This window comes from Oryctolagus cuniculus, chromosome 8 (genome assembly GCF_051225735.1).
Source record: "Oryctolagus cuniculus isolate XC-2025 breed Fujian yellow rabbit chromosome 8, ASM5122573v1, whole genome shotgun sequence".
In the NCBI taxonomy this organism is placed as follows: domain Eukaryota; kingdom Metazoa; phylum Chordata; class Mammalia; order Lagomorpha; family Leporidae; genus Oryctolagus; species Oryctolagus cuniculus.
Genome location: NC_142874.1, coordinates 105,146,778 through 105,173,071, shown reverse-complemented (window position 1 = coordinate 105,173,071; position 26,294 = coordinate 105,146,778). Strand labels below are relative to the sequence as shown.

Here is a 26,294-nt window from a genome sequence, read left to right as displayed (position 1 = left end):
TCCGTGAAACATGAGACATGAGTGTACCTAAGAAAGGAAGATTACTTCATGTGTTTCCACGGGTTTTCCTGATAATAATCGCCTGTGTTTTCCCATTTACCCTTAGCTTCGTCAGAGTCCCTTCACCACCTCCATAGATCATTCCTACCAGAGGTCACAGGTCTCAAAAAACCTACAGAAACAGGAAACAAACTTCCTGAGTGCACTGCAAAACACAGAAACCTGCTTCCTCTATTCATCTCAAACGGGCAGAGATCTGTCTTAGCGGATTCAATGTGAAAGCAGCTATCGAAACGGCCAGAAGGGCTTCATCCCACAATTTCCCATGAGCTTTCTTGTTTCAAAGGACTAAGATGGAGGCAGCAAGGTTATTCGTCCTGCTCTCCAGTTTATGGAGTGGAGGCATCGGGCTTTACAGCGTGGAGCCCTCCTGGACTGCACCTGAAGGTGAAAGCTCCCAGAATGTGACTTCTGCCTCAGTTGCTCCCAACACAACAGAAGGTTTCCAACTGCTGCCCACCGCTCGGCCCGAGTTAGCTGAGATCGCCCCGATTCCTGAAGAGGGAACTTCTGAAGAGACTCTTCTACAGTCAGCATTGCCCCTCTTAGAGTCAAGTACACCTGCTGAGGGTGTGGGAAACCAGACGCCTGCACCCACAGAGATGACTGAAGAAGGAACCGTGAAGTCACAAAATCCTGCCCTCAGGACCCAGACTAGCACCAAGTTCAATCCCGGAGCAAAGTCGGTGGTCCTTTCCAATTCTACACTGAGATTTCTGCAGAGTTTTGCTAGCACGTCAAAGGAACAAACAGTGCCTCAGAACTTAGCTGGAGGCATGAGAAATCGGTCCCCCAGGAAAACATATCTCAGCGACCAAAGTCAAGGAGCTGGCTATCAAAAATCAAGTTTTGAGACAACTAGAGGAAAGTAAGAAACAGTTTTTCCTTTTTTACTTTCTCTGGCTATAAGGTCCACCAAAACACCTTAACAGTTTAAACTACGGCATTCCTGGAAAATTATTTCAGGTGTGAGACGAAATCAGACCCTATTTGTAATTTCAACATTTCGGTTAGGTATGGTCTTTGTTATCTTCCTATCTAACAGAGAAAAGATGAGTAAATAAAATGCAGCAAATTTGTTTTAACTAAATAGCCAGTCACTTCTCTGTTAAGTTGTATAGATGCCTTTAAATGGATTAGTCACTACCATATCAGCATGGGGCTGGTAGTTTATGTAATTCAACTCCTGGTATGTGCTGGTGTTGATTGTGCTCAGAGCTATACCTACGAAAGAAAAGGAAGAAAAAAAAAAACAGAATAAAATAGTAAAGCTGGGAAGTGAGCAGATTTGAAAATCGCAGCAGTGGTACTGTGAAAGGTATAAAGCTCTCAGGGATCAAACCAAATCAACTGAGTTATGCTTGATAACTTCATGTAATTGAGCTGGATTGCAATCCTATCTTTAGTACTGTGGAGATTCACGGCTCTAAGCAAGTCATTTGATCTCTCTGAATCTCAGTTTCTTCATATATACAAATACAAATACAGATAAGATGCAGGGGATACAGATAAAACGACAATTGCAGGATTATCACGCACATTAAAATTCATAAAATGTTTGTATGCATGCTGCCTACAGAATACTTAACAAGTCATACTCTACTAATATTGTAATTATATTAAGATGTGCTATCATAATGAGTGCAATGAATCAGAAAAGCCTAATTTGACAAATGAATTTTGATTTAAGTTATAGCAGTTCGAATTGATAAACTAAAATAAGTAATAAAACAAAGCTTAGTATTGTTTAAAAAGGAAATAAGCAAAGAAAAACATACATGGTCAATTCAATGTTTTGTTCATTTAATGTGCTGAGTTATCTGTATGTTTGGAATACCAGATATTTAGTGTTACAAAACTAAACTTCAAAACACTTTTAAACTATATTGAAACAATTTCAAGACAACAAATACATTTTGGGAGTTAAGCTGAGTTAAATATCTTACTAAAAATACAAGGGCACTTCAAAAAGTTCAGGGAAAATGGAATTAAAAGTTAATATCCATTTTCCGCAACTTTTGGAAATACACTTATATAATAAAATTTGAGTTAATGCAAGTTAACACTTGCTGTGTGAAAGACATCTTGTTAAAGTGGCTGCTGATATACATATCAGGAATGAGTCAATGGGAAAGACACAAGCAAATAGATTTATGATTTCTTTATTATTTAAGTCAACTTTTCATTGTGTTTAATTAAAAAATATAAGCCTTATTTATCTGCAAATTTACTCACTTATAATTTAGAAAAATCCCAATTATCTAGAAAACATATATTATAGGTTACAAAATCTTCAACTCGCCTACACCAGACATTTAACAAACTTATGTTTATATTTCTGTTTTGGAGGAAAACAGATTTCTATCTATTAAAAATAACAAATACTATTTATCAAGAGCCTTTTATTAATCATTTCCATGTATCATTTCTAGTGATCATATTTTATTAGAGTTTGTAAGTCAGTTTTTGTCTATAATAGAATTTTTAGACATTCATAGGAAACCATTGTGAACTTTCCAGAAATGCTAGTTATAGATTTTAATAGACTTGAAAATATTATAAAAAGGATAAAAAAGTTAAAATGTTATGTAACATATATAAAGTGGTATATATTTTTCATAGTTCAAACTAGTAGTTTAAAAGTTTCATAAATACTAGATTTTAAATAGCTGCTAGTTGCTTTACCACTTACACTCAAAGCCTGGGAACAGTTATTTATTTGATGATTGTTTGTAAATTGACTACCATGTACCTAACACTGGGCTAGGCTGTAGGAATGCCCAGAATTTATGAATAATAATAATTCCTTCCTATAAGAAATATTTCATACAAATAGTAAAACCAACATAGGTAACATATAACAGATTTTTTTTTTAAAAATCAATATGTTTTATTTGAAAATCACACATTGTAAGTGTAGCTTACTGAACAACCTATGGATTTTCTAACAACAATAATCTTAAGTTGTTTCTCTAGAAATAATAACTGCACTTAGAGACTTTATAACTTGAGGTCCTGGAAAGCCTGAGGTTTTGTTTCGGTAATTTTTTGCTGAACATTTAAGATTTCTTCTCATGAAGCTATGCAAATGACAATGGTATTAGAGAATACCTAGGTCCCTCCTTGATAGTGTGGATGTAAGAGACCCTGATAAGTTCAAAAGAAGTCTTTCATATTTTCATTTGATTAGAAAACACTACTACTACTAAGTTCCATTTATATGGCACTGTTCCTGGTACTGTACAGTAGTGAGATATATATGTGTATCTCACCACAGTTCCCCACAGACGAAGAAGATCCTGTCACTTCCTTAGAGAGTTTAAGTGACTCACCTAAAAGACTTAGCCAGCAAATCTCTGTGCAAGGACCCAAAGCCAAGCTGGCTGGCTTCAAAGTCGTATATTTTCAATCCCTACGTTATATTCCATCTTCAGGTACAGTCTATTTTCCCAAGTAGGAAAATAGCAGTGAGCAGTCCACTTTCCTGTCGTGAGCCCTTGGAGGCTGTTGGTTGACTGCAGAATACTTTCCAGATTCCTTATCCGGTTAGTCACATAATGCCATCCTGGACCTGGCTCCTGCCTTCCTCCCCAACTTCATCTTCTGCTGCTTCCAGCCTATGCACATCTGTGGTTCTGTGGTCAACAAGATGCCCTGGGTTCAGCCTCCTTTTCCTTTTAGTTGATCCCTCTGTCCAGCATGGTCGTCTTTTCTTCATCTCCTTTTTTTTTTCCCGATGATAATACTTTAGGCAGCCTTCTCCGGCTATTAGGTGGCCCTTGTGACTGCTCCTATAGCTCTCCCTGGGTTCTTCCCTCACTGTATCTGTAACAGTGCATAAGAATTACAAGGAACAGTGTCATCTCTTTGCACATTGGTACACGTTTTTAGTGTTAGCAAAGTCTCTTATTCCAGGTACACAATAAATATTTAATCAAACAATGTTAAACAGGAAAGTCAACAAATGAATATAAGACAGAATCTTTTCCAAAGAAATATTCTTATTTGTCTATGAAAATACCTAGTTAGTTTGGGATAAACTCATCTTAGTTTGTTGTTGTTGTTTCATTTTGTTTTTGCTACCATTCTCAGGATTTTATAATGATCCTTAGTAAAGGGAATACTTGTGACTATGGCAGGTTCTCTTCTACAGGATTTCTCTGGCTTATTTTTGGTTCTTCTTGTATTATCTCCCAGGTTAGCACTGCAGGAAGTTCAGGCTAAAACAGAGCTGTGGCTTCCCGTCTGACAGAGTGGGTATAGTCAATGACCAAATGCTTTCAAACTTTCAGGATAAAAAGAAGCTAGGATTAGTGTATTTAGGTGATGAACAAATATTTCCTGAACACCTAATCTATCCCTAAAGCTAGTCATAAAACAGTAAACAAAAATTTCTGCATGCCTTGCCCTGCTGTGGTACCTACAGCCCAGTGGGAAGGTTCTGAGAAGGAAAACAATGAATCACAAATGCTGATGTTGAAACAGTGATGAACTTTCTGCATGACGCTTGTGAGAGTGTGTAACGGGGTGAGTGGCTTACTCATTCTGAACATTCTGAACAGGGTCAGTAAGCCTTCCCAGCAGGGGAAGAGGTGAAACGAGGTAAGGACGTGCTCCAAATGCCTACTTAACTTCTCCTCTACCCCTTGCTGCCCCTTGCACACTTGTGTCTGAATCTTTGCCATCTTGGTGAATGGTTCATTTGGCAACTACAAACTTTAGATATGCCCTTGACATTTTCCTCTCCCTCCTGAGAGATCTTTTTGATGCATTTCACTGGTTGTAAGATTTTACTATTTTTTTAAGATTTATTTATTTATTTGAAAGTCAGAATTAAAGAGAGACAGAAAGAGAGAGAGAGAGAGAAAGAGAGAGAGAGAGAGATCATGTATCTGCTGATTCACTCCCCAAATGGTTGCAATGGCTGGAGTTGGGCCAATTGGAAGTAGGAGCCAGGAGCTTTTCCCAGGCACCCCATGTAGGTGCAGGGGCACAAGCACTTAAGTTATCTTCCATTGCTTTCCCAGGCACATTAGCAGGGAGCTAGAATGGTAGTGGAGCAGCCAGGACTTGAACAAGTGCCCATATGGGGCATGGCAGAATCATACACGCCAGCCTAACCCATGATGCTGCAGTGTCAGCCCTAGACTTCACTTGTTAAGTGACACATTATCTTAGGGACTAAAAAGAAGGAAAAAGGTGACACCATATTTTCTTGTTTAGAACTTTTAGATTTAGTTATCTTTTACTTTTTGAGATTTTTTTTACCATGTATCATTCTTTTACAAACTTAAAGTGAAACTGTTTAAAGCATTTCGAAGGTAATAGCAATAACTATTGTGTGGTCAACAGTAGTTAAGAATTACTGCTGAATTCAAAGTCCATTCTTGATTTCAGAGATGTGTGCAGAATTTAGTATTTCACTCAGCATCACAGTCCAAGCTCCCTGTACTTCATTTCCTCCAGCCTCACTGGCCTTTATTTCTGTGTGTGTTTCCTGAGCCTGTCAGGTTAATTCGCATCTCAAGGAACCTCCTGTTTGCTCTTGCTGGAATGCTCTTCCTTCAGCCCTCAGAAGGAAGGACTCTGCAGTTTCAATGCCGTTTCCTCAGAGAACTTCTCTGACCACCCAATGTAAGAATATCATTCCTCTCACTCACCGCTCCTGTCTTACCACCTGATCTTTTCTTCGTAGCACTTATTTGAAATTATCCAGTCCACTTATATAGATAGTTGGCTATTTCATGTTTTCCCACAATAGAAATTCACCCCATGAAAATGGGATCCTTGTCTGTATTATTTACTATTCTGTTCTTTGCCTAGTAAAGCAGCAAAATGGACACAACTGGAAAACATCATGTTAAGTGAAATAAGTTGGACCTGGAAAGACAAATACTGCACGTTCTCACTTATATGTAGAGCTAAAATTTAATTTAAATGGGTGAAATAGCCATTTTTCCATTCAGTTATTGTTTATGGCTATTGTCTATATCCCCTATATTCTTTTTGCTTTTTTACTTGTTAAACTTCTTATTTGGTGAAGTATTAAGTCTTTTTATTGTAATGTAATTTTTTAAAAAAAGATTTATTTATTTACTTGAAAGGCAGAGCTACACAGAGGCAGAGGGAGAGAGAGAGAGAGAGAGAGAGAGAGAGAGAACCCTTCCACACACTAGTTCACTCCTCAAATGGCTGCAATGGCCAGAGCTGAGCTGACTGAAAGCCAGGAGCCAGGAGCTTCCTCTGGGTTTTCCACATGGGTACAGGGGCCCAAGGACTTGGGCCGGCCATCTTCTACTGCCTTTCCAGGCCATATGGGGAGAGTATGGAGCAGCCAGGACTCAACCCAGCGCCCATATGGGATGCCAGCACTGCAAGCGGTGACTTTACCTGCTACACCACAGCTCTGGCCCCCTGTAATTGTAAAATGTTATCTCAAAAGCTAAGAAAAAAAAAAGACAAAAATAAAGAGAGAAGGAAAGAGAGTGGTAGGGAGGAAGGGAATGGCATTACTTTCTTTTGATTGTATCTATAAATCACATCAAGCCTGTTAAAGCTAATTAAAAATAAAAATAAAAGAAGTATAAAAAATAAAGAAAGGGCCAGGCACAGAGAAAGTGTTCAGTAAAATGCTTTGGAATGATGGGCTATTGGAAGGGCTTAGAGCTCAGAGGGAGGATCAAAACCAGTTATGAAAATCGGGGAAAGTATTAGTAAATGTGGGAAACAGATCTCCCCAGGATGCGGGAAGCACTGCTGCCCACCCAGACCCAAGGCATGGACTCAGGACAGAAAGCACAGCACAAGTGAGACTTTTAAAATGGTCCTGTAAGATCTGTTATCTGTCAGTGGAGCAGGCACACCTGGATCAATTGCAGTCGGGATTTTATCCCTGCTTCTTCATTGGCTGAATACTATGGGGTGTACAATATTCCCAAACACTGTCCTGGTTTCCTCTATAAGGCTATTTCTATTCCCTTCTCTGCTGTGCTTCTATCCTCTACAGTGACGAAAGCACCCAAGTAATGTCGACAGGTTAGAGCTGATTGAACTTGTTGCTGTACAAGAGCTGTATCCTGTTGGAATTATTTGTTTAAGAGTTTTCCTGTTGTTTGAACTTCCACAGCTACCACACCAGCAAACTGCTTGAGTGGGTTTGCTGTCAGTAATTTTCCACTTACTGTGTTATATTGAAAATGGATCACCAAATATTTCTCACATGTACAAATAAATTAAGTCATGCATGTGAATGATACTGAAATAAAGCAGATCTAGAATTCACAATCAAAGAACCTGTAACACTTGATGAACTAATAGTGGCAGATGCTTGCAACAAAACTTCTTTTTTTAAAGTTTTTTTTTTATTTATTTGAAAGTCAGAGATACACAGAGAGAGAAGGATGGGCAGAGAGAGAGAGAGGTCTTCCATTCACTGGTTCACTCCCCAATTGCCTGTAATGGCCGGAGCTGTGCCAATCCGAAGCCAGCTTCCTGGTCTCCCATGCTGGTGCAGGAGCCCAAGGGCTTGGGCCATCTTCTGCTGCCTTCCCAGGTCATAGAGGAGAGCATGGAGCAGCCGAGAGTTGAACCGGCGCCCATATGGGATGCCAGCACTGAAGGCGACAACTTTACTGGCCACACCACAGCACTAGCCCCAAAACAGAATTTTAAATGAGGTGGCCAGAGAAATTAGAAGAGAAACTAAAAAACATGAAATGTGGTAGATTCAAGGAAGAAAGAACTTTAAGAAGGGTCACCAGTTTGGAATTCTGCTGAAAAGATAATGTACGGGAAGATCATTATGTTCTTAGACACGTGTCCACTATTTTAGTGACATGGAGATGATCAGCAAGTGAGTGAGCACTGTGCTGTGGCCTCAGTGGTTTGAACTAGGAAGGAAGATGACAAAAGAAGAGGCATCAGCTGTGGACTTCCCTTTTGGTGGACTTTTCCTCCCCCTCCTCCCTCTCTTCTTCCTCTTCCTCTCCTCCTCTTCCTCCTCCTCCTTCTCCTTCTTCATCAATGAATGGAGGGTGAGTTAGAGGTCAGTAAGAACAGAGTTTTCCATTTCTTGTTTTTGTTTATTTTATTTTAAATATTTTAAAATTTTTTAATATTTGAAATATTTTAAAAAATTTATTTTATTTTAAATATAGCTATATTAAATTATTAATAAGAGGAGCCAGAAAGAAGATAAAAGTTGAACTGACAGGAAAAACATGATGGATTTTTTTCTGAGTTCAATGACAGTTGCACTTAGAATTTCACTTGTTATAGTGTCTCTTTATATGTCCCAAAACTTGTTTTATGCACAGAGGGATTACCTAGGTGTAGGTGTTTGGCCTGGCATTAAGGTAACAGTTAAGGCACTCAAATTCACTATTTGAGTGACTGGATTCAACACTCAGCACTTCCCTGGATTCCAGCTTCTTGAAAATGCAGATCCTGGGAGGCAGTCACAGTGGCTCAAGTAATTGGGTTCCTGCTGCCCCTGTGGAAGAACTGGATCGAATACCTGGCTTCCAGCTTGGCCTCAGCCCAACCCCAGCCATTGCAAGCATTTTGTAATGAGTCAGGAAATGCGGCACCCTTTCTCTCTCTCTCTCTCTCTCTCTGTGTGTGTGTCTCCCTGCCTCTCAAATACATAAATTTAAATTTTTAAAAAGAGGTGACAAGTTCAATGATTTATCATTTCTATTACAATGTTCTAATGTAAGTTCTACACATCTCTTATTAGGATACTTGTAAGTTCAAATTAAATACCTCATTTAAAATGTTTTAAAATTACAAAAAACATTTAGTGAATTCTGATATTATAAAACACTTTTTAAGGCTCATTTTGTGTGAATTATGAGTAGATTTGAAATGCACAAAATCCAAACAGTTAAATTCATGTGTTATTTGCAAAGTTATTATTAGGCTGAATGGCATTGAAAGGGTATTGTACTTATATGCTGTAACATTCTAAAGAGAAACACACCCTTACATTAAAAAGTACCTTTTTATATACTTGGAAAATAAATTCATGCATTATATTACTGCCATCAGAACAAAAATACCATGTAAAGTATATTCTCTGTCTCAATTTTTTCCAATCTATAATTTCCTTTGTTTCATTACTTTGCTATTTTACTCACTAAGTTACTACTAAGTATATAAATATATATATATATATATATATATATATATATTGTGTTTTAGGCTTGAATTTAATAAGTGCTCGTGTAGTTGAGGTCAGTAAGTAGGAAACCTTTAGATTTTCACACCCTCAGCCTTTCTGAATGTCAGACTGTAATGTTACGAATTCGTTATTCAGGGGAACTGCTAAAGGTGTCACTTTACAATTGGATTGAGCCTAGAATTAAGCATCCTCGCAGCATCCATTAGTCTGCCCTGTGGTCTGCACCCTGGGAAAGCCTGACACCTACTGGACCAGAAGCAGTTTACAATGTCCCTGAACATGCTCAAGTCACAGTTTAGGGAAAAAAACTTCAAAATAGAATTAACTAAAATAAAACAAATGCTTGACAAGTATTAAAGATTAAACTAATTATAAAGTATACATTGTTACTTATGAAATATACATGAAAATTTGACATATTTCATTCAATTGCCTTTTTTAAAAAAATATTATCTTCAATTTTAGATGTTGGAAAACAGACTGATTCTAAAAGCAAAGGCTATGTATATCCTGGGAGAGGACACATGTAGGTCATTACACTGGGGATATTGTATATAGACAATGATTTGTGAACCTGAGACACAGTACAGTCATCCATCATTGAAAACTCAATTACATTCACCACAATTTGCTCATTCCAGAAAGCAAATTAATGAGCCTGACAGAAGGCATTAATTGCAAAAGTTGATGTATCAAAAGGGGTTTATTCTTTTTTATTTTTTGAGCCAGCAGTTATCTTATTTTATAAAAGGTATTCATGCTTAAAGCCCAAATTTAAAGTATCCAAAATTTCCTGTGATCTGAGTTTGCCCAATTATCTTTCAAAACTTGTTTTAAAAATATTAATTTACATGAGTGTTTTATAAAACTAATACTTTTATCCAAGTTTGACTAACATATAGAACTTATTAAGAGTAAAAAAGTAAATTTCATAAAACAGTAAAACATAGCTAAGTAAAATTACACTAAAATGAAATACAGCATAAATATTAATTATTATTTTTTGTTGGAAAATAAAGCAATTATTTTTCTAAGTTAGTAAGTATTAAAATGAACTTGCGTTTAGGATATTAGCCAAAAAGAAACATAAAAATTCCAACACTTTATTTAAGTGTGACTTTACATATCAAAACCCCTTTATTATTATTATTTTAAATTATTGTATTAAATGTTCTTGCTTCTCACTTCTATTATTTCTTCTTTCAAATTGTGTATATTTCCCTTAAATGACTATCACTTATAACTGGTGAATCACGTGTACATTCAAGTCTCTTAAATTAGTAATTTGTAAAGTGACTTCTCTTTTTCTTTTAACTGAAAAACAATTCTAATAAAATAGATTGTTATAGCTATTTATTTTATGTTTATATTCATGACTTCTTAAGATTTAGAGGTGCTTTAACTTCATTCTCCCAAGAGTTGAGCTTCATTCTCTGAACTGAATGTAAATTGTAATAATAGTGTTGTGCATTGATTTTCTGGAAGTTATTCTTGACTTCAAACTTACAAGCAATTATGGCTATGATAAATTTATCAAGTCATTAAAGACCCAAAAAAGAAGCCATGTCTATTGACATGTGAGGAAAAACCTGGGACTCTACTTGAGTCAATAGTTCCTTGGTTAAAGAAATCCCACTTAACTCTGATTTCTAGAATTACCATGAGCAGTGGCGGTGGCAGCAGGTGTTTCCCAGGCATTAACTCATCTCGGCTCACAGCGATCCTGTAAGTCAGGTAATAGTGTTACCCTGACTTCCCTGACGAGGAAGTCACGAGTACCCGACAAGCTCTGTCTGATACCTCGTAGACTCCAGATCCAAATGAACACAGCCAGGCTCCACCATCCAACCTTGTTACAGCCTCTATTCAGAGAAAAACTTCCTATATTATTTCCTTCTGCTTGTGAAAGTGTGTCCACCCCTCCCCTCCTGCTTAATTTCCTAAGAGAAACAAACGAATGAACTCCGGACACACTCTTCCTTCGCCCCAATGGGTGGAGGAAAACACAAGCACACACTCAGGACAGCCCTTCAGTTCCCCTCCTTCCCTTCCCTCCTTCTCCCTTCCTGCTCTCTCGCTTCTATCTTTTCATTCGTTCCTCTTCTTATTTCTTCCACTTTTTCTTTGAGTCCTCTTGATTTAGGCATACCTACACAAACGTATTATTTACGGATTTCCCTAAAAGTTTACTTCTCAATATATGTATGCATGTATTTTTATTGTGGTAAAACATACATAATAAAAATCGCACCATTTTAACCATACTTAAGTGTGGAGTTCTGTGGCATTGAGTACATTCACATTGTTATGCAGCCATCACCATCATCTGTATCCGGAACTTTTCCCAAAATGGAACCCTATACCCACTCCATGACAACTCCCCATCCTTCCTTTCCCACAGCCCCTAGCAGCCACCACGCTATTTTCTGCCTCTAAACATTTAACTACACCCTGTACATCAGGTAGGTGGAAGTATAGAATATTTGTCTTTCTCCGACCAGTTTATTTCAGGTGGTATAATACAGTCCAGATTCATCTGTGTTGTCAGAATTTCCTTCCTTTTAAAGACTGAATGATATTCCATTGTGTGTGTATTACATTTTCATTTTTCTTCTCATTTGTCAATGGACATTTGAGTTGCTCCTACCTTTTGGCTACTGTGATGCATGATATTTTAATAATGCTCTCAAATTAAAATAGTGCACGTAGGGCATACACTTACCCTGACTGGTGCTGTTGTCTAAAACCTGTGCTGTTTTTAGCAACTTAGAAGACACATTCCTCAGGGAATTAATAGCTGAACTGTTGAACCAAATGGGGCTATCTTTGGATACTTTTCTCTCCAAGTATTGATGCCAAGGAAAAAACTGATTTTATATTAAGATATAATCTTGCCTGTAAATATTTATTTGCCTAGTAAAATAAACAGCTTTTTACTAATACAGGAAAGAGAGAGAATGATGATGATGAGCATGTTGGCTTGCAAAAGTAGTGAACATTTGTCATTAAAATACGTGAATGCCTTTTACGTATTTAGGATGTGTTTATCCTACTTACCATCATTGGATTTGGTGGGGATATGACTGCTATGGATTTGAGGGCTTTCTTGGGCAATAATGTATAACATCTCATTTGGTAATTGTGCTGTTACTAATAGTATTGACCCCACTTAGCTCTTAGCTCTGTTAAGATTTTGTAGAGGTGTGTTCCCATGCAGCAGCAATCCTAGAATTAAGACCATAGTGTTCTCCATGAGATAAATGAGTGACGGTACAAATGCATGATTTTCTTATTAATGATTAATTAACACTTTTCTCTAAATTAACTCTCGCCAGAGACTGAATCCTTTCCCTAAGGTGTTTGTAGATTAATTAATACATATATATATGTTGTTGTCTTCATAATTTGTAGTCTTCTTTAGGCGCAAGGTAAAGAAAGGATAATTTATGATCTTACACTTTCACAAGTCAGGAAGCCATGGATAGATCATATGTGAGGCATGTGTTATTATGTGAGACAACAGATAACTCTAGTTCATCAGGACAGTGCTAATTTTCAGCATCTGTCTTGTTTTGTCTCCTTTTTTCTTTTTCTCCTTTGAATTCTGAATTCATCTTACTAAAAGGGAAACAAGACCAAACTCCTTCAGTCCTTAAATTCTTCTCCAAACACAAAACCTTCTCCAAGTCTTCCATCTGCTTGGCTTATGGTGGGAATTTTGCTGGTTCACCTTGACTTAAGGAAAAATCCTGAATACTTGATACTTCCATGCTTTTGTGTCAATTCAAGCACAAGTTATCAATATGAAAATTTAAATATTTAGCCTCTTAGGAACTGGATGGCGAGTGCTTTATTGCTCTGTTTGAAGGATTAGTGTAATTGAATTAAGTTAACTCTTAGATTGTCGCTTAAGGAATTTCTTAAGGAAAACGTTTCATGTGATCATTATTGAAAAGCCTCCTTGTTGCTTCCGTCTGTTCTCACTTAGTTCAGAGTAAGAATGAATATGATGGGGCCATGGCTTGTCAGTTAACGCAAGTTTTTCTTAATTTAGTCTTTTTGCTAGCTCCAGAGAGATTAGATTTCTAAAACATCAAAATAAAGATACAGTACACTGATTATTTACAACACCTTCTCTCAGTTCCTCACCTACAAGCCTTCGAGCTTTGTAAGTCCTAATAGAGACTTTTTTCCTGCTTCTGTTTTATATGTTCAACAAGCTAGGCCTTTGCTCATGACCAAAGATGTCTGCTTTGCCCTAGAACAAACCTTTTGCCTATTAACTTGGAAAAGCCAAAGAATCAATACCAGCTTTTTGCAGTGCATGTCACTGCACAGAAGCAACAGAGTCATTATCCTTAAAGAGAATCCCAAATGCAGTCTGCTGGTTGGAGGGTTATGACCCTGTGGAAAGCTAAACACTTCAAAGTAACTGCTCTCCATCTAACATAATCAGCCTGGAAAGATACAAAGGATTTCTAGGTTTAAGCAAAACGCTTGTCTTGGATCATCACGTTTGCCTTTAAACTGCCTGTCACCATTTTGTCATGCTTCATTTTCTCTTTTTAAACCTACATTTTCAGATAATTTGGTTTTAAAATCATATTTACATTTTTAGCATAGCTTAATAAGCTTATTTCATCAGTAGCATAAACCTAATTAGGAGTCACACCAGGGGCTCTTTTGCTGTGGATAGTTCTTCCAATTTACGCTGGATCAAAGATTGGTGGACCATGAGCGATCTGTGGGTTTGTTTCTTTGCCTCCTCAACTATTTCAGTCATGAGATTGTTTCACTATTTAGAATTTTAAAAGCTCTCTGCGTGTGAACTGCCATTCATCTCAAGGAGGATAAAAGTACTTTTTTTAACTTTTATTTAATGAATATAAATTTCCAAAGTACAGCTTATGGATTACAATGGCTTTTCCACCCCCTATAACTTCCATCCCACCTACAACCCTCCCCTCTCTTGCTCTCTCTCCCCTTCCATTCACATCAAGATTCATTTTCAATTCTCTTTATATACAGAAGATCAATTTAGTATATATTAAGTAAAGATTTCAACAGTTTGCACCCACACAGAAACACAAAGTATTAAGTACTGTTTGAATATTAGTTATAGCATTAAATCAAAATGTAAAGCACATTAAGGACAGAGATCCTACATGAGGAGTAAGTGCACAGTGACTCCTGTTGTTGACTTAACAAATTGTCACTCTTGTTTATGGCGTCAGTAATCACCTTAGGCTCTTGTCATGAGTTGCCAAGGCTCTGGAAGCCTTTTGAGTTCGCTGACTCTGATCATATTTAGACAAGGTCATAGTAAAGAGGATTTTTATGTAAAAACAATTCCATGGTTGAGAAAGAACCTATAAGATCAGTGACATTCACAAAAGCTAAAAAAATTTGAATACCTTGGAATAAATTTAACCAAGGATGTGAAAGAGCTCTACAATGAAAACTACAAAGCATTAAGGAAAAAAACAGAAGACACAAAAAAGGAAAAATCTGCCTTAAGGGCTGATTCTGAGGCCAGAGTGCTATTTAGGATATCTGCCCTTCTATGAGTCTGCTGTGTATCCCACTTCCCATGTTGGATCGTTCTCTCCCTTTTCTATTCTGTCAGCTAGTATTAGCAGACACTAGTCTTGTTTGTGTGATCCCTTTGACTCTTAGACCTATCAGTGTGATCAATTGTGAACTGAAATTGATCACTTGGACTAGTGAGATGGCATTGGTACATGCAACCTTGATGGGATTGCATTGGAATCCCCTGGCATGTTTCTAACTCCACCATTTGGGGCAAATCCGATTGAGATTGAGCATGTCCCAAATTGTACATCTCCTCCCTCTCTTATTCCCACTCTTATATTTAACAGGGATCATCTTTCAGTTAAACACCTAAGAATAATTGTGTGTTAATTACAGTGTTCAACCAATAGTACTAGAACAAAAAAAATACTAAAAGAGATAAAGTATTACATTGTACATCAACAGTCAGCACAAGACCTGATCAAGTCACTGTTTCTCACAGTGTCCATTTCACTTCAACAGGTTTCCCCTTTGGTGCTCAGTTAGTTGTCACCGATCAGGGAGAACATATGATATTTGTCCCTTTGGGACTGGCTTAATTCACTCAGCATAATGTTTTCCAGATTCCTACATCTTATTGGAAATGACCGGATTTCATTGTTTTTGACTGCTGTATAGTATTCTATAGAGTACATGTCCCATAATTTCTTTATCCAGTCTACTGTTGATGGGCATTTGGGTTGGTTCCAGGTCTTAGCTATTGTGAATTGAGCTGCAATAAACATTAATGCACAGACAGCTTGTTTGTTTGCCAATTTAATTTCCTTTGGGTAAATTCCAAGGAGCAGTATGGCTGGGTTGTATGGTAGGGTTATATTCAGGCCTTAAGGCAGTCAGATCTGGCTGAAGAGCCCATGAGAGTATTTTAGGCATGGAAAGCCAAGACACTCTGGCCAAAAAAAAAAAAAAAAAAAAAAAACTAAATGAAAGATCTCTGTGAGTGAGATCCCAGTGGAAAGAACAAGGCCATCTCTGAAGGGAGGAGAGAACTTCCACTTTGACTATGACCATGTCTGAGTAAGATCGAAATCGGTGAACTCAAAAGGCTTCCATAGCCTGGGCAACTCATGACTAGAGCTTAGGGAGATTACTGACACCATAAACAAGAGTGTCACATTGTTAAGTCAACAACAGGAGTCACTGTGTTCTGTCCTTAATGTGTTGTCCAATGTGAAGTAATGCTATAACTAGTACTGAATGTCCTTAATGTGTTGTCCAATGTGAAGTAATGCTATAACTAGTACTGAAACAGTATTTTACACTTTGTGTTTCTGTGTGGGTGCAAACTGTTGAAATCTTTACTTAATATATACTAAATCGATATTCTGTATATAAAGATAATTGAAAATGAATCTTGATGTGAATGGAATGGGAGAAGGAGTGGGAGATGGGAGGGTTGTAGGTGGGAGGGAAGTTATGGGGGGAGCCATTGTAATCCATAAACTGTACTTTGGAAATTTATATTTGGTAAATAAAAGTTTAAAAAAAAGGAAAAATCTTCCATTTTTGTGGATTGGAAGAATTAATATCATCAAAGTGTCCATACTATCCAAAACAATTTTAAAGTCATGGGATCCCAATCAAATTACCAAGGACATCCTTCTCAGATCTAGACAAAAATATGCTAAAATCTATATGGAAACACAAGAGACCTTGAGTAGCTAAAGCAATCTTAAATGATAAAAACAAAACTGGAGACGTAACGATAGCACAAATCAAGACATATACAGGTCAGTAATAATAAAACAGCTTGGTACTGGCACAAAAATAGACATGTAGACCAATGGAACTGAATAGAAACCCTAGAAATTAATCCATGCATCTACAACTAACAGTTTTTGACAAATGAGCTGAAATGAATCCCTGAAGCAAGGTGGTTAACTGTTTTAAAGCCACTGTTTGTGATTATGTCTTGTGTGTCATCTGTGTTTTGTTTCTGTTTTTCTGTTTACTGGTGTTTTATTCCATGTTGAGGTCCTATTTCCATGCTCTTCTCACATCTAGTTTTGTCTGCTTACCTTTCATGCTGGACACTGTGGTTGCTGTGTTATTAGAATGTATTTGCTTGTCTGCAAGCACAACATGGCATTCAAGGGTCTCTCTATATTGGATTTGACAGTGACATCTCTGCCCAGCCTCTCCTTTCATTAATCTCCCTGTTCATCTTGCCCATCTCAGCAGCCCACAACTCAGATCTATGCTTCTTTAACCAAGGGTTCTTTTATTTGGACCCATTTCTCTGTGATGACAGTTTGAAGAATTATTCCCAGGCAGAGAGTAGACCAAATGTAGTGCTAACCTCTTGTGTTACCTGTCCCTCAAGAATCATACTGCTGCATGGTTTGCTCTCCAGTATCTGAAAATTGTGACTTTGCATATCTTGTCCAGATTTATAATTTTTACCAGAGGAGATTTTTTTTTAAATTTGTCTGGAAGGTAGAGAGAGAAACAGAGACAGAGTCATCAACTGGTTCCTTCAAATGCCCACAACCGCTGGCGCCGCGGCTCACTAGGCTAATCCTCCACCTTGCGGTGCCGGCACACCGGGTTCTAGTCCCGGTCGGGGCGCCGGATTCTGTCCCGGTTGCCCCTCTTCCAGGCCAACTCTCTGCTGTGGCCAGGGAAGTGCAGTGGAGGATGGCCCAAGTCCTTGGGCCCTGCACCCCATGGGAGACCGTGGCGGCCATTGGAGGGTGAACCAACGGCAAAGGAAGACCTTTCTCTCTGTCTCTCTCTCTCTCACTGTCCACTCTGCCTGTCAAAAAAAAAAAAAAAAAAAAAAGCCCACAACCAAGGCTGGGCCAGAACAAAGGTAGAAGCCTGGAACTCCATCCAGGTCTCCCAAGTGGGTGGCAGGGACTCACATACTTGAGTCAGCATCTGCTGCCTCCAATAGCATACATTAGCAGGAAGCTGGAACGGCAAGCACAAGACAGGGCTTTAACCCAGACCCTCCAATATAGGACATGGGCATCCCAAGTGACGTCTTAAGTGGTGTGCCAAATTGCCAACCCTACCGAGGGAGATAAATCTGATATTCTATTATAACCAGAGAAAAACTGAAATTCATGTGAAGCTTAAAATTTGTATATATTAAATACTGTACTCTTTGGTTGGATTTTTTTTTTTATTTTTTTATTTTTTATATTTTTTGACAGGCAGAGTGGACAGTGAGAGAGAGAGACAGAGAGAAGGGTCTTCCTTTGCCGTTGGTTCACCCTCCAATGGCCGCCGCTGCAGCCGGCGCACCGCGCTGATCCGATGGCAGGAGCCAGGAGCCAGGTGCTTTTCCTGGTCTCCCATGGGGTGCAGGACCCAAGCACCTGGGCCATCCTCCACTGCACTCCCTGGCCACAGCAGAGAGCTGGCCTGGAAGAGGGGCAACCGGGACAGAATCCGGCGCCCCGACCGGGACTAGAACCCGGTGTGCCGGCGCCGCTAGGCGGAGGATTAGCCTAGTGAGCCGCGGCGCCGGCCTCTTTGGTTGGATTTTTTATTATTCTTTTTGTTATTCTTGTGGGTTTATTGCTATTATAAATTGTATCTTTTTTGAGTTAATTAGTACATAGAAATGTAACTGATCTTTTTTTTTTTTTTTTTTTTTTTTTTTTATGGGATGCCGGCGCTTCAGGCCAGGGCTTTATTTTTTTTTTTTTTTTTTTTTTTTTTGACAGGCAGAGTGGACAGTGAGAGAGAGACAGAGAGAAAGGTCTTCCTTTGCCGTTGGTTCACCCTCCAATGGCCGCCGCTGCAGCCGGCGCACCACGCTGATCCGATGGCAGGAGCCAGGATCCAGGTGCTTTTCCTGGTCTCCCATGGGGTGCAGGGCCCAAGCACCTGGGCCATCCTCCACTGCACTCCCTGGCCATAGCAGAGAGCTGGCCTGGAAGAGGGGCAAACGGGACAGAATCCGGCGCCCCGACCGGGACTAGAACCCGGTGTGCCGGCGCCGCAAGGTGGAGGATTAGCCTATTGAGCCACGGCGCCGGCTCAGAAATGTAACTGATCTTAACCTTATGGCATAATTAATGTAAATTAAATTTTAAGTTAGTTATAAACATTTTATATTGAGCTTAATACCATTGTTGAACTTTCCAATTAGTTATTAACATTTTCTTCTAGAATATTTTATGCTTTATTTATAATCACATCATCTGCTAATAAGTTGCTTTTTCTTCATTTTTTAACATTTAGATATTTATTTACAACATATTATTCAACTTATTTACTTCTGTCTTGTTACTCAAGGTAATGGACCTAGACCTATGTACCTGACCTCAATATTAATATTCAAACTTCTTACAAGATCAACCTTGGATTTTGACCCCTGTTATGGCTAAACACTGCAGATTCAGATTTTAGATCTGATTTTTTTCTTTCTTAATTTTGGTCTGTAGTTTTTTTAAATAACTTTTTTGGAGCATAGCAAAAAGTGGTAATGTATTTTTTTTCTCATACCTAGATGTGTCAAACCTAGAGGCCAATCCTTTAAGTTACCTGACCTACAATACTGGCAGAAGTAAATATTCTTCTATGGAAATAATTTTGGTGATTTCTTTGCTAACAACAGTGATCTTTTCCTTAGGAACTGGTGTGCCTATGTGCATACTAGGCTGTCCCCGACAGTGGTCCTGGACCCCCTGACCACTTATGTTCCAGGTAGCAGAAGTCCCTGCGGCTGGACCAGTGGATCCTGTGCTCAGAGGTATGTAATCTTTCTTAACAATAGCCACTACAGTGACTTACGGCCAGGGATAAGTTAGCCATTCCAGGTACAGATTTATGTGTGGTAGCATGGGGAAAGGGTCATCACATTACATTAATTATATGAATTCAGGGAGTTAAAATGCAGAGACAAGATGTCACTCACTTGTCTCATATGGTTGTTTGCAGAAACCTAGGAGATCATGCATGCCTATGCTTAGCCTGCCAGGTGCATTGTGAATGTTCAAGGAAGGTTACCACTAATACTTGTTTCTCTTTTTACTATCACTCTTATTTTTATTTAACTGATCAACAATCCTGTCCTTTAATTCCTTATGAAATTCATACATAATTTTGAAGATTTATTGGTCATTTCTTTTCATACTAGATCAAAGGAAATCCATCCATAATTTAGCTCATATTCTACAGTTTGCTAATCCACTGATTGCAAGTATGCCTAGTAAAAGAGCAAAGTGGGACCTTTCTTATTGTGTCTATTTTGATGACTCTTGTTATTTGGTGTTCATTTAAAAAAAAAATCTATATCATTGTCCCAAAATGTAAGGCTGAGTGATTGATAAGTTCTCGGAATCTATCAGTCACAGTAGCTCAGCAAAAGGTGTTTCTGAAAAGCCTGCAATAAAAACTAACGTTGTTGTTCAGGCCATGATGGCTAATGTTATGCAAATTGTCATGTAAATAACTCAGGCAATGAAACTGACACATGGGCAATCTGGAAGAGTGCACAGTAAGGATACATAAAACTGAGGTGTTCCCTGGTCCCTTGAAGGTGAAGGTTCATGGTCCAGAGAGCTTAGCACATCTCAGGGACTTGAAAGAGCTGAGCTCCAATTGTGCTTTTGGCATTTACTCACTTTGTGACAATTTTCCTGTCAACATGAGACACAAAGAGTGCATTGTTAAATTTTAGTAATGAAAATACTACCACAGTAACATCTATCATATGGCCCTTCTAGGTTCAAGGTGAACTCCCCCACTCCCTTTTTTATTCACTGCTCTTAAACAAACCACATGTATTTATTGCTATTCTCATAGCCTATATTTGTATGCCTTTAAATGGATTTGTTTGTTCATTCCCTATTTCAATCCCAGTGGAATGTTTGCTACTTTTCCTTTGATTATGCCTGAGCTGCAAACAACAGGTATTTATTTGCCAAAGCACGAACACTGACATCAACAATAATTGAAGGAAGAACCCTGACCCCAACAATAAACTAACTTCTTGAGCTCACCCTACAAACTAAAGTCCCTTCCTGGTCGCCTTCATTTTTAACTTTACCTATTGGACTGGACATGATATCATACTGGACAGTTATTTACTGAATAGAACTTACTGAAATAAATGTAGATAGATGATTAGTGTGCTTATGGAAGTGGGAACAATCTGGTAGCTCATTATGTAACTGAGGAATAACCTTGAACATATTGAGTACCTATAATGTTTTAGCAGAAACTAAAGCCCAACCTCCTGGAGCCCTGTCTGCTTACAATGCTTTCTGGCTGTGTGGTCAGGGAATTCCCATGTGGATGACTGGAGACTTCCTAGTTGACTGTGATAAACTCTGGAATAACAATAGTGTGCCAGCGTGGGCATACAACAGGAATAAAAATCTCAGCTCTACCACTTTTATTTATTTAGAAAATGTTTTTAAGATTTATTTTATTTATTTGAAGGGCAGAGTATACTGAGAGAGAAAGAGAAAGAGACACAGAGAGAGAGATCTTCCATGTGCTGGTTTACTCCCCAAATGGCTGCCGTGGCCAGGCTGAGAATGACAAGGCCAAAGCCAGGAGCCAGAAGCTTCTTCTGGGTCTCCCACGTGGGTGTAAGGACCCAAGTACTTGGTCATCTTCAGCTGCTTCCTAAGAGCATTAACAGGGAGCTGGATTGGAAGTGGGGCAGCCAGGACTTGAACCAGCACCTACATGGGATGCTGACACTGTAGGTGAAGGTTAAAAACGCTACGGCACAGAGCTGGTCCCCGTTTTAAAATTTCTATTTAACAGTAAATATGAATTATATGGACTACAGTACAGCATTTCAATTTATGAATAAAATTATGAATAATAATAAAATTTTATGAAGAAAATTACTCTGATCTGATCAGAGTAATCCTCATGTCCCCTTCTCTGATATTACTTTGTGACTGGAGCCTTGGAGCTCCTTTCTTCTATTTGCTCATCAACATAAAGCAGGTTATTGCGGGCTGTGATAACCATAGTTACCTGACACTGAGCCATGCGCACTCGGAACTTATTCCTTCTTGCCTTCTCTGTTTCGGTCCCTGTTATCCAAACTCTATGTACTCCTCTACCACTTTTAGATCTGGGATGTTAAGCAAATTATTTCACTTATCTGTTTTTTTTTATTTTATTTAAGGTATACAAATTTCATACATTTCATGTTACAGATTTATGAACATAGTGATTCTTCCCACCTATCCTCCTTCCCACCCACGCTCCCACCCTCTTCCACCCCTCTCTCCTATTCCCACTCTTAATTTTTACAAAGATCTATTTTCAGTTTACTTTATACTATAAGATTAACTGCCTCTCTGTTCTTAATCTACTTATTCATTAAATCAAATTAATAATACACCCATTATAGACCAATATGAAAATTAAGCCAAATTGTACGTAGCCATGTCACAGACCTGCTTGATGAATATCAGCTAAATCAGTCATATATAAGAATAATATGCTTAAATTTTGCTTATGACTTACTGTTACATACATAGATTGAGCCTATAATTTGTACCGTTACTAATTATACTGAATAGGAAATGTTACAATTCCTTCATTTCTTTTCCATGGTTTCATCCAAGAAACATTTTCTCACTAAAGATTCTGTCCCTCTATCTCATCCCCCCACCTCCTGGAAATAGTGTGTAAAAGAAATAGTATATAGGATAATTTTAACATTTAGGAGATTTAGATATAGCCTGAAAATGACTGTGGTTATAATAATTTAGATTAGGTAACATTAATATCCAGCTTGTTCAAGTTGGTTAATATAGATCTGCAGGAAATGCAGATAATTTTAGCTATAATTATAAAGAAAATAATAGAAATAAAACAAATTATTCCCCACATATAAACTTTAGAAATTGGAATTTAAGTGATTTTTCCCATTGGTTTAGCTAAAAGCATTTCAGTTAAAGCTGTATCTTTAGAAAATGAATTGAATAGGTATCAATTTTTAAAATACCAAACAGTATAACCACAACATTCTTTGTAGTATATTCAAAGAAATCTAAGTTTGGCAATAATATTGATGAAAAATTTATTTTAATAAGAATTTATTTTAATAAGAATTATTTTAATAACAGCTAACATTTACTAAATGCCTATAATATCTCAGGCATTGTTCCATATACTCTCCATCTATTACTCCAACTGAAAAACTAATATGAGACAAATAATTGATCTTCTCACAATTTTTCTCCTCTCTAGATCTCAGAAGGTATCAAATCCTGTCTATAGGATGCAACACAAGATTGTTACTTCCTTGGATTGGAGGTGCTGTCCCGGATACAGTGGGCTAAAATGTCAGCTGAAAGGTATCCTCAGAGACGAACTTTGTAATAATAATTAGAAGTATACAAATTCTGTAGAATATGTGGCTGCTTGCAGAAAAGAACAAAATGGATGCAACTGGAGACCATTATGCTTAGTGAAACATGCCAAAAGACAAGCATGACATTTTCTTTGATTTGTGATTTCTTTTTTTTTTAATTTTTTTTTATTTGACAGGTAGAGTTATAGACAGAGAGAGAGACAGAGAGAAAGGTCTTCCTTCCGTTGGTTCACCCCCCAAATGGCCGATACGGCCGGAGCTACACTAATCCAAAGCCAGGAGCCAGGTGCCTCCTCCTGGTCTCCCATGTGGGTGCAGGCCCCAAGCACTTGGGCCATCCTCCACTGCCCTCCCGGGCCACAGCAGAAAGCTGGACTGGAAGAGGAGCATCCAGGACTAGAACCCGGAGCCCATATGGGATGCCAGAAATGCAAGGCGGAGGATTAACCAAGTGAGCCACGGCGCTGGCCCCTGATTTGTGATTTCTAGTTTGTAGAGTACAAAAAGAAATTAATGTGTACAAATGAAGTTGACATCTTGGGGGTCTGATTAATGTTTATAGCCCTTGTCTGTATTCCTGTGAACAGTGTTCTTTCTGCTTTTTACTTGTTGAACTCCTTATTTAGTGGAGCATTAAGCCTGTGACTATAAAGTAAATTAAAATATGTCATCACCAAATTTTTAAAAAAAGATAGGTAGGAAGAAGGAGGGAGGGAAGTATCATATTCTTAGAACTGTATCTATGAACTCCATGAAATCTGTTTTCTTTAAGTAAACAAACAGAATTACTTTTTTTTTCCTTTTGGAAGCAAAATAAATTAGCATGTAGGCTAGTTACTAAAGTTACCTTTACACAGCATCTTAACTCAGTGGCTATTATACCACCTTAAAATTTCATAAGCTATCTTTTAATATTTATTCCCATGTTTTTAGCATATTGTGATGGGTAAGTGCTAATCTGACTAAATATTTTACTTATTCTTAACTAAATTCTGCAGAGGAACGTATTATTGTCAAGAATACTAATGTTTACTTTTACTAAATTTTTATTAGAAGTGTCCCTATATAAAAACATGAGTGCCTTCTAGTTTTGTTCCAGTTCAGTTACTCAAAATAATGTGCATATGAGTGAAATTCATTGTTAAAGAATATACCATGTATATACCAGTATGCCATGAATAATTTTCCTTTTTACTTTATCCTAATGGAGCCATTTTTTCCCAACTGAGATTTTAAGGATTTTCCGTTGGCAGGGCTGATCAAACACATGGTAACCCGCTGTGGCCTAACATCCATGTGACTATTATTTTGCTTTTGGCTTTAAACAGGTTTCCTTTGAAAAATAAGATATGGCATCAGCATACATATTTTAAATGAATGAATATTACAAGAAAGGCCATTAGTAGTGGTGGGGAATTCAATCAACAGTGTAAGACACTGTGATTAAAAATTAATATAAGTGTGGAGAGGCCATTACGATTCACATTAAGGAAAAAAAATCATAATACAAAAGCTCTAGGAATCTTGCAGCTTAGTTAGGGATATTATATGTGATTTTGCTAGCCCATAAAATGAGAAACTGTAGGTAAATTTCACTTTAATGCTATTTGTTCTGGGCTGGCCTGAATTTGACATGTTATAAAAATTCAATGCATTCTCAGACTGTGGTGTGAATATGTACTGAATTCATAATAGATAAAATATACTCTTAAATAAAATATAATATATATTGAAAATATTTGGAAATGAGGTAACTTAGTACATTCTAAAAAGATCCAAATATCAAAGGACTTCTGGTTTCCACGAATATACTTAGAATGTAACAATGTACTTGTTTCTTGCCTGTATTTTCTAAATGTCTAAAAGCATAGACACTATTAGAATTTCATTTTTAAGTTCTATATTTCTGTTACATGAAGAAGGTTTCATTTTTTTTTTTAATATTTGGGTGTAGCCGCCTTTTGCAGTGCCGGCATCTAACATGGGCAATGGTTCAATTCCTAGCTGCTCCACTTCTGATCCAGCTCTCTGCTATGGCCTGGGAAAGCACTAGAAGATGGCCCAAGTCCTTGGGCTCCTACATCCATGTGGGAAACCCGTAGAAGCTCTTAGTTCCTGGCTTCAGAAAGGCTCAGCTCTGTCCACTGCAGCCATTTGGGGAGTGAACCAGCACATGGAAGACATCTCTCTCTCTGTCTCTACTTCTGCCTCTCTGTAAAATAAATATTATATTTATAATAAATACATAAATATATAATAAATATATGTATAAAAATAAATCTAAATATTTATTTATTTATGTGAAAGGCAGAGTTATGGAGGGGAGGGGGAGCCAGAGAGAGAAATCTTTCATCTGGTGGTTCACTCCCCAGTTGGCCACAACAGCCACGGCTTGGCCAGAACTAAGTCAGGAGCCAGGAACCAGGAGCTGCCTCCGGGTCTCCCATGTGGGTGCAGAAGCTCAAGCAGGGAGCTGGACCAGAAGTGGAGCAGCCAGGCCTAGAACCAGCACCCATATGGGATGCCAGCACTGCAGGAGGCAGCTTAACTCCCTGCGCTATAGTACTTGCCTCAAGAAGGGTATCTTGAGAATCTTAATTCCATGATTATTTCTAAAAGATTAAAATGTTTATTTTTACAGTGTCATTCTAGAACTTTATAGCTTTTTATTTCTTTTCCTTTTGTTTGAATGGCAGAGATAAAGAGAGGGAGAGAGAAAAAAAGAAAAAGTGAGAGACAGAGAGAGAGGTCTTCTATTTACTGGTTCATTCTTTAAATGCCTGCAACAGCCAGGCCAAACCCAGAAACCAAAAACACAATCCAGTTCTCCCAAAAGAAGTAAGCCATCACCGGCTGCCTCCAGGGCATGCATTTGCAGGAAGCTCTCTTGGAAGCAGAGCCAGACCTTAAACCAAGCATTACGAAAGGGAATGTGGGCCTCCCAAGTCACCTGCTGCACCAGAAGCCCCACCACCACCGCTTCTGTCACTTTAGAAAGTTGTCACACACCCTAGTACACATCCAAGGCAGCGTGAAGATAATATGGCAGAGAACAAAGTCTTGGGGTCAAAAGATGCCGTGGGCCATACCTGACGAGAACTGCTGTTGCTATATATTCCCTCCTTTCTTATCTATGAATTTATTCTTTTTTAAATATTT

At 38.1% G+C, this 26,294-nt stretch overlaps 1 protein-coding gene across 2 annotated transcripts in view; it reads left to right on the top strand.

Moving 5' to 3' along the window:
• The first annotated feature begins 227 nt into the window (after positions 1-227).
• MMRN1 (multimerin 1) overlaps positions 228-26,294 on the top strand; it is a 68,043-nt gene continuing 41,976 nt past the window's right edge. The window contains exons 1-3 of one of the 2 annotated variants that reach the window (XM_008267595.5): positions 228-928; positions 19,419-19,538; positions 23,012-23,118. In XM_008267595.5, the coding sequence (XP_008265817.3) occupies positions 354-928; positions 19,419-19,538; positions 23,012-23,118 (802 nt within the window). In that variant the 5' untranslated portion in view covers positions 228-353. The remainder of the gene's footprint in view (positions 929-19,418; positions 19,539-23,011; positions 23,119-26,294) is intronic. The other variant, XM_017347406.4, reaches the window with a different exon arrangement.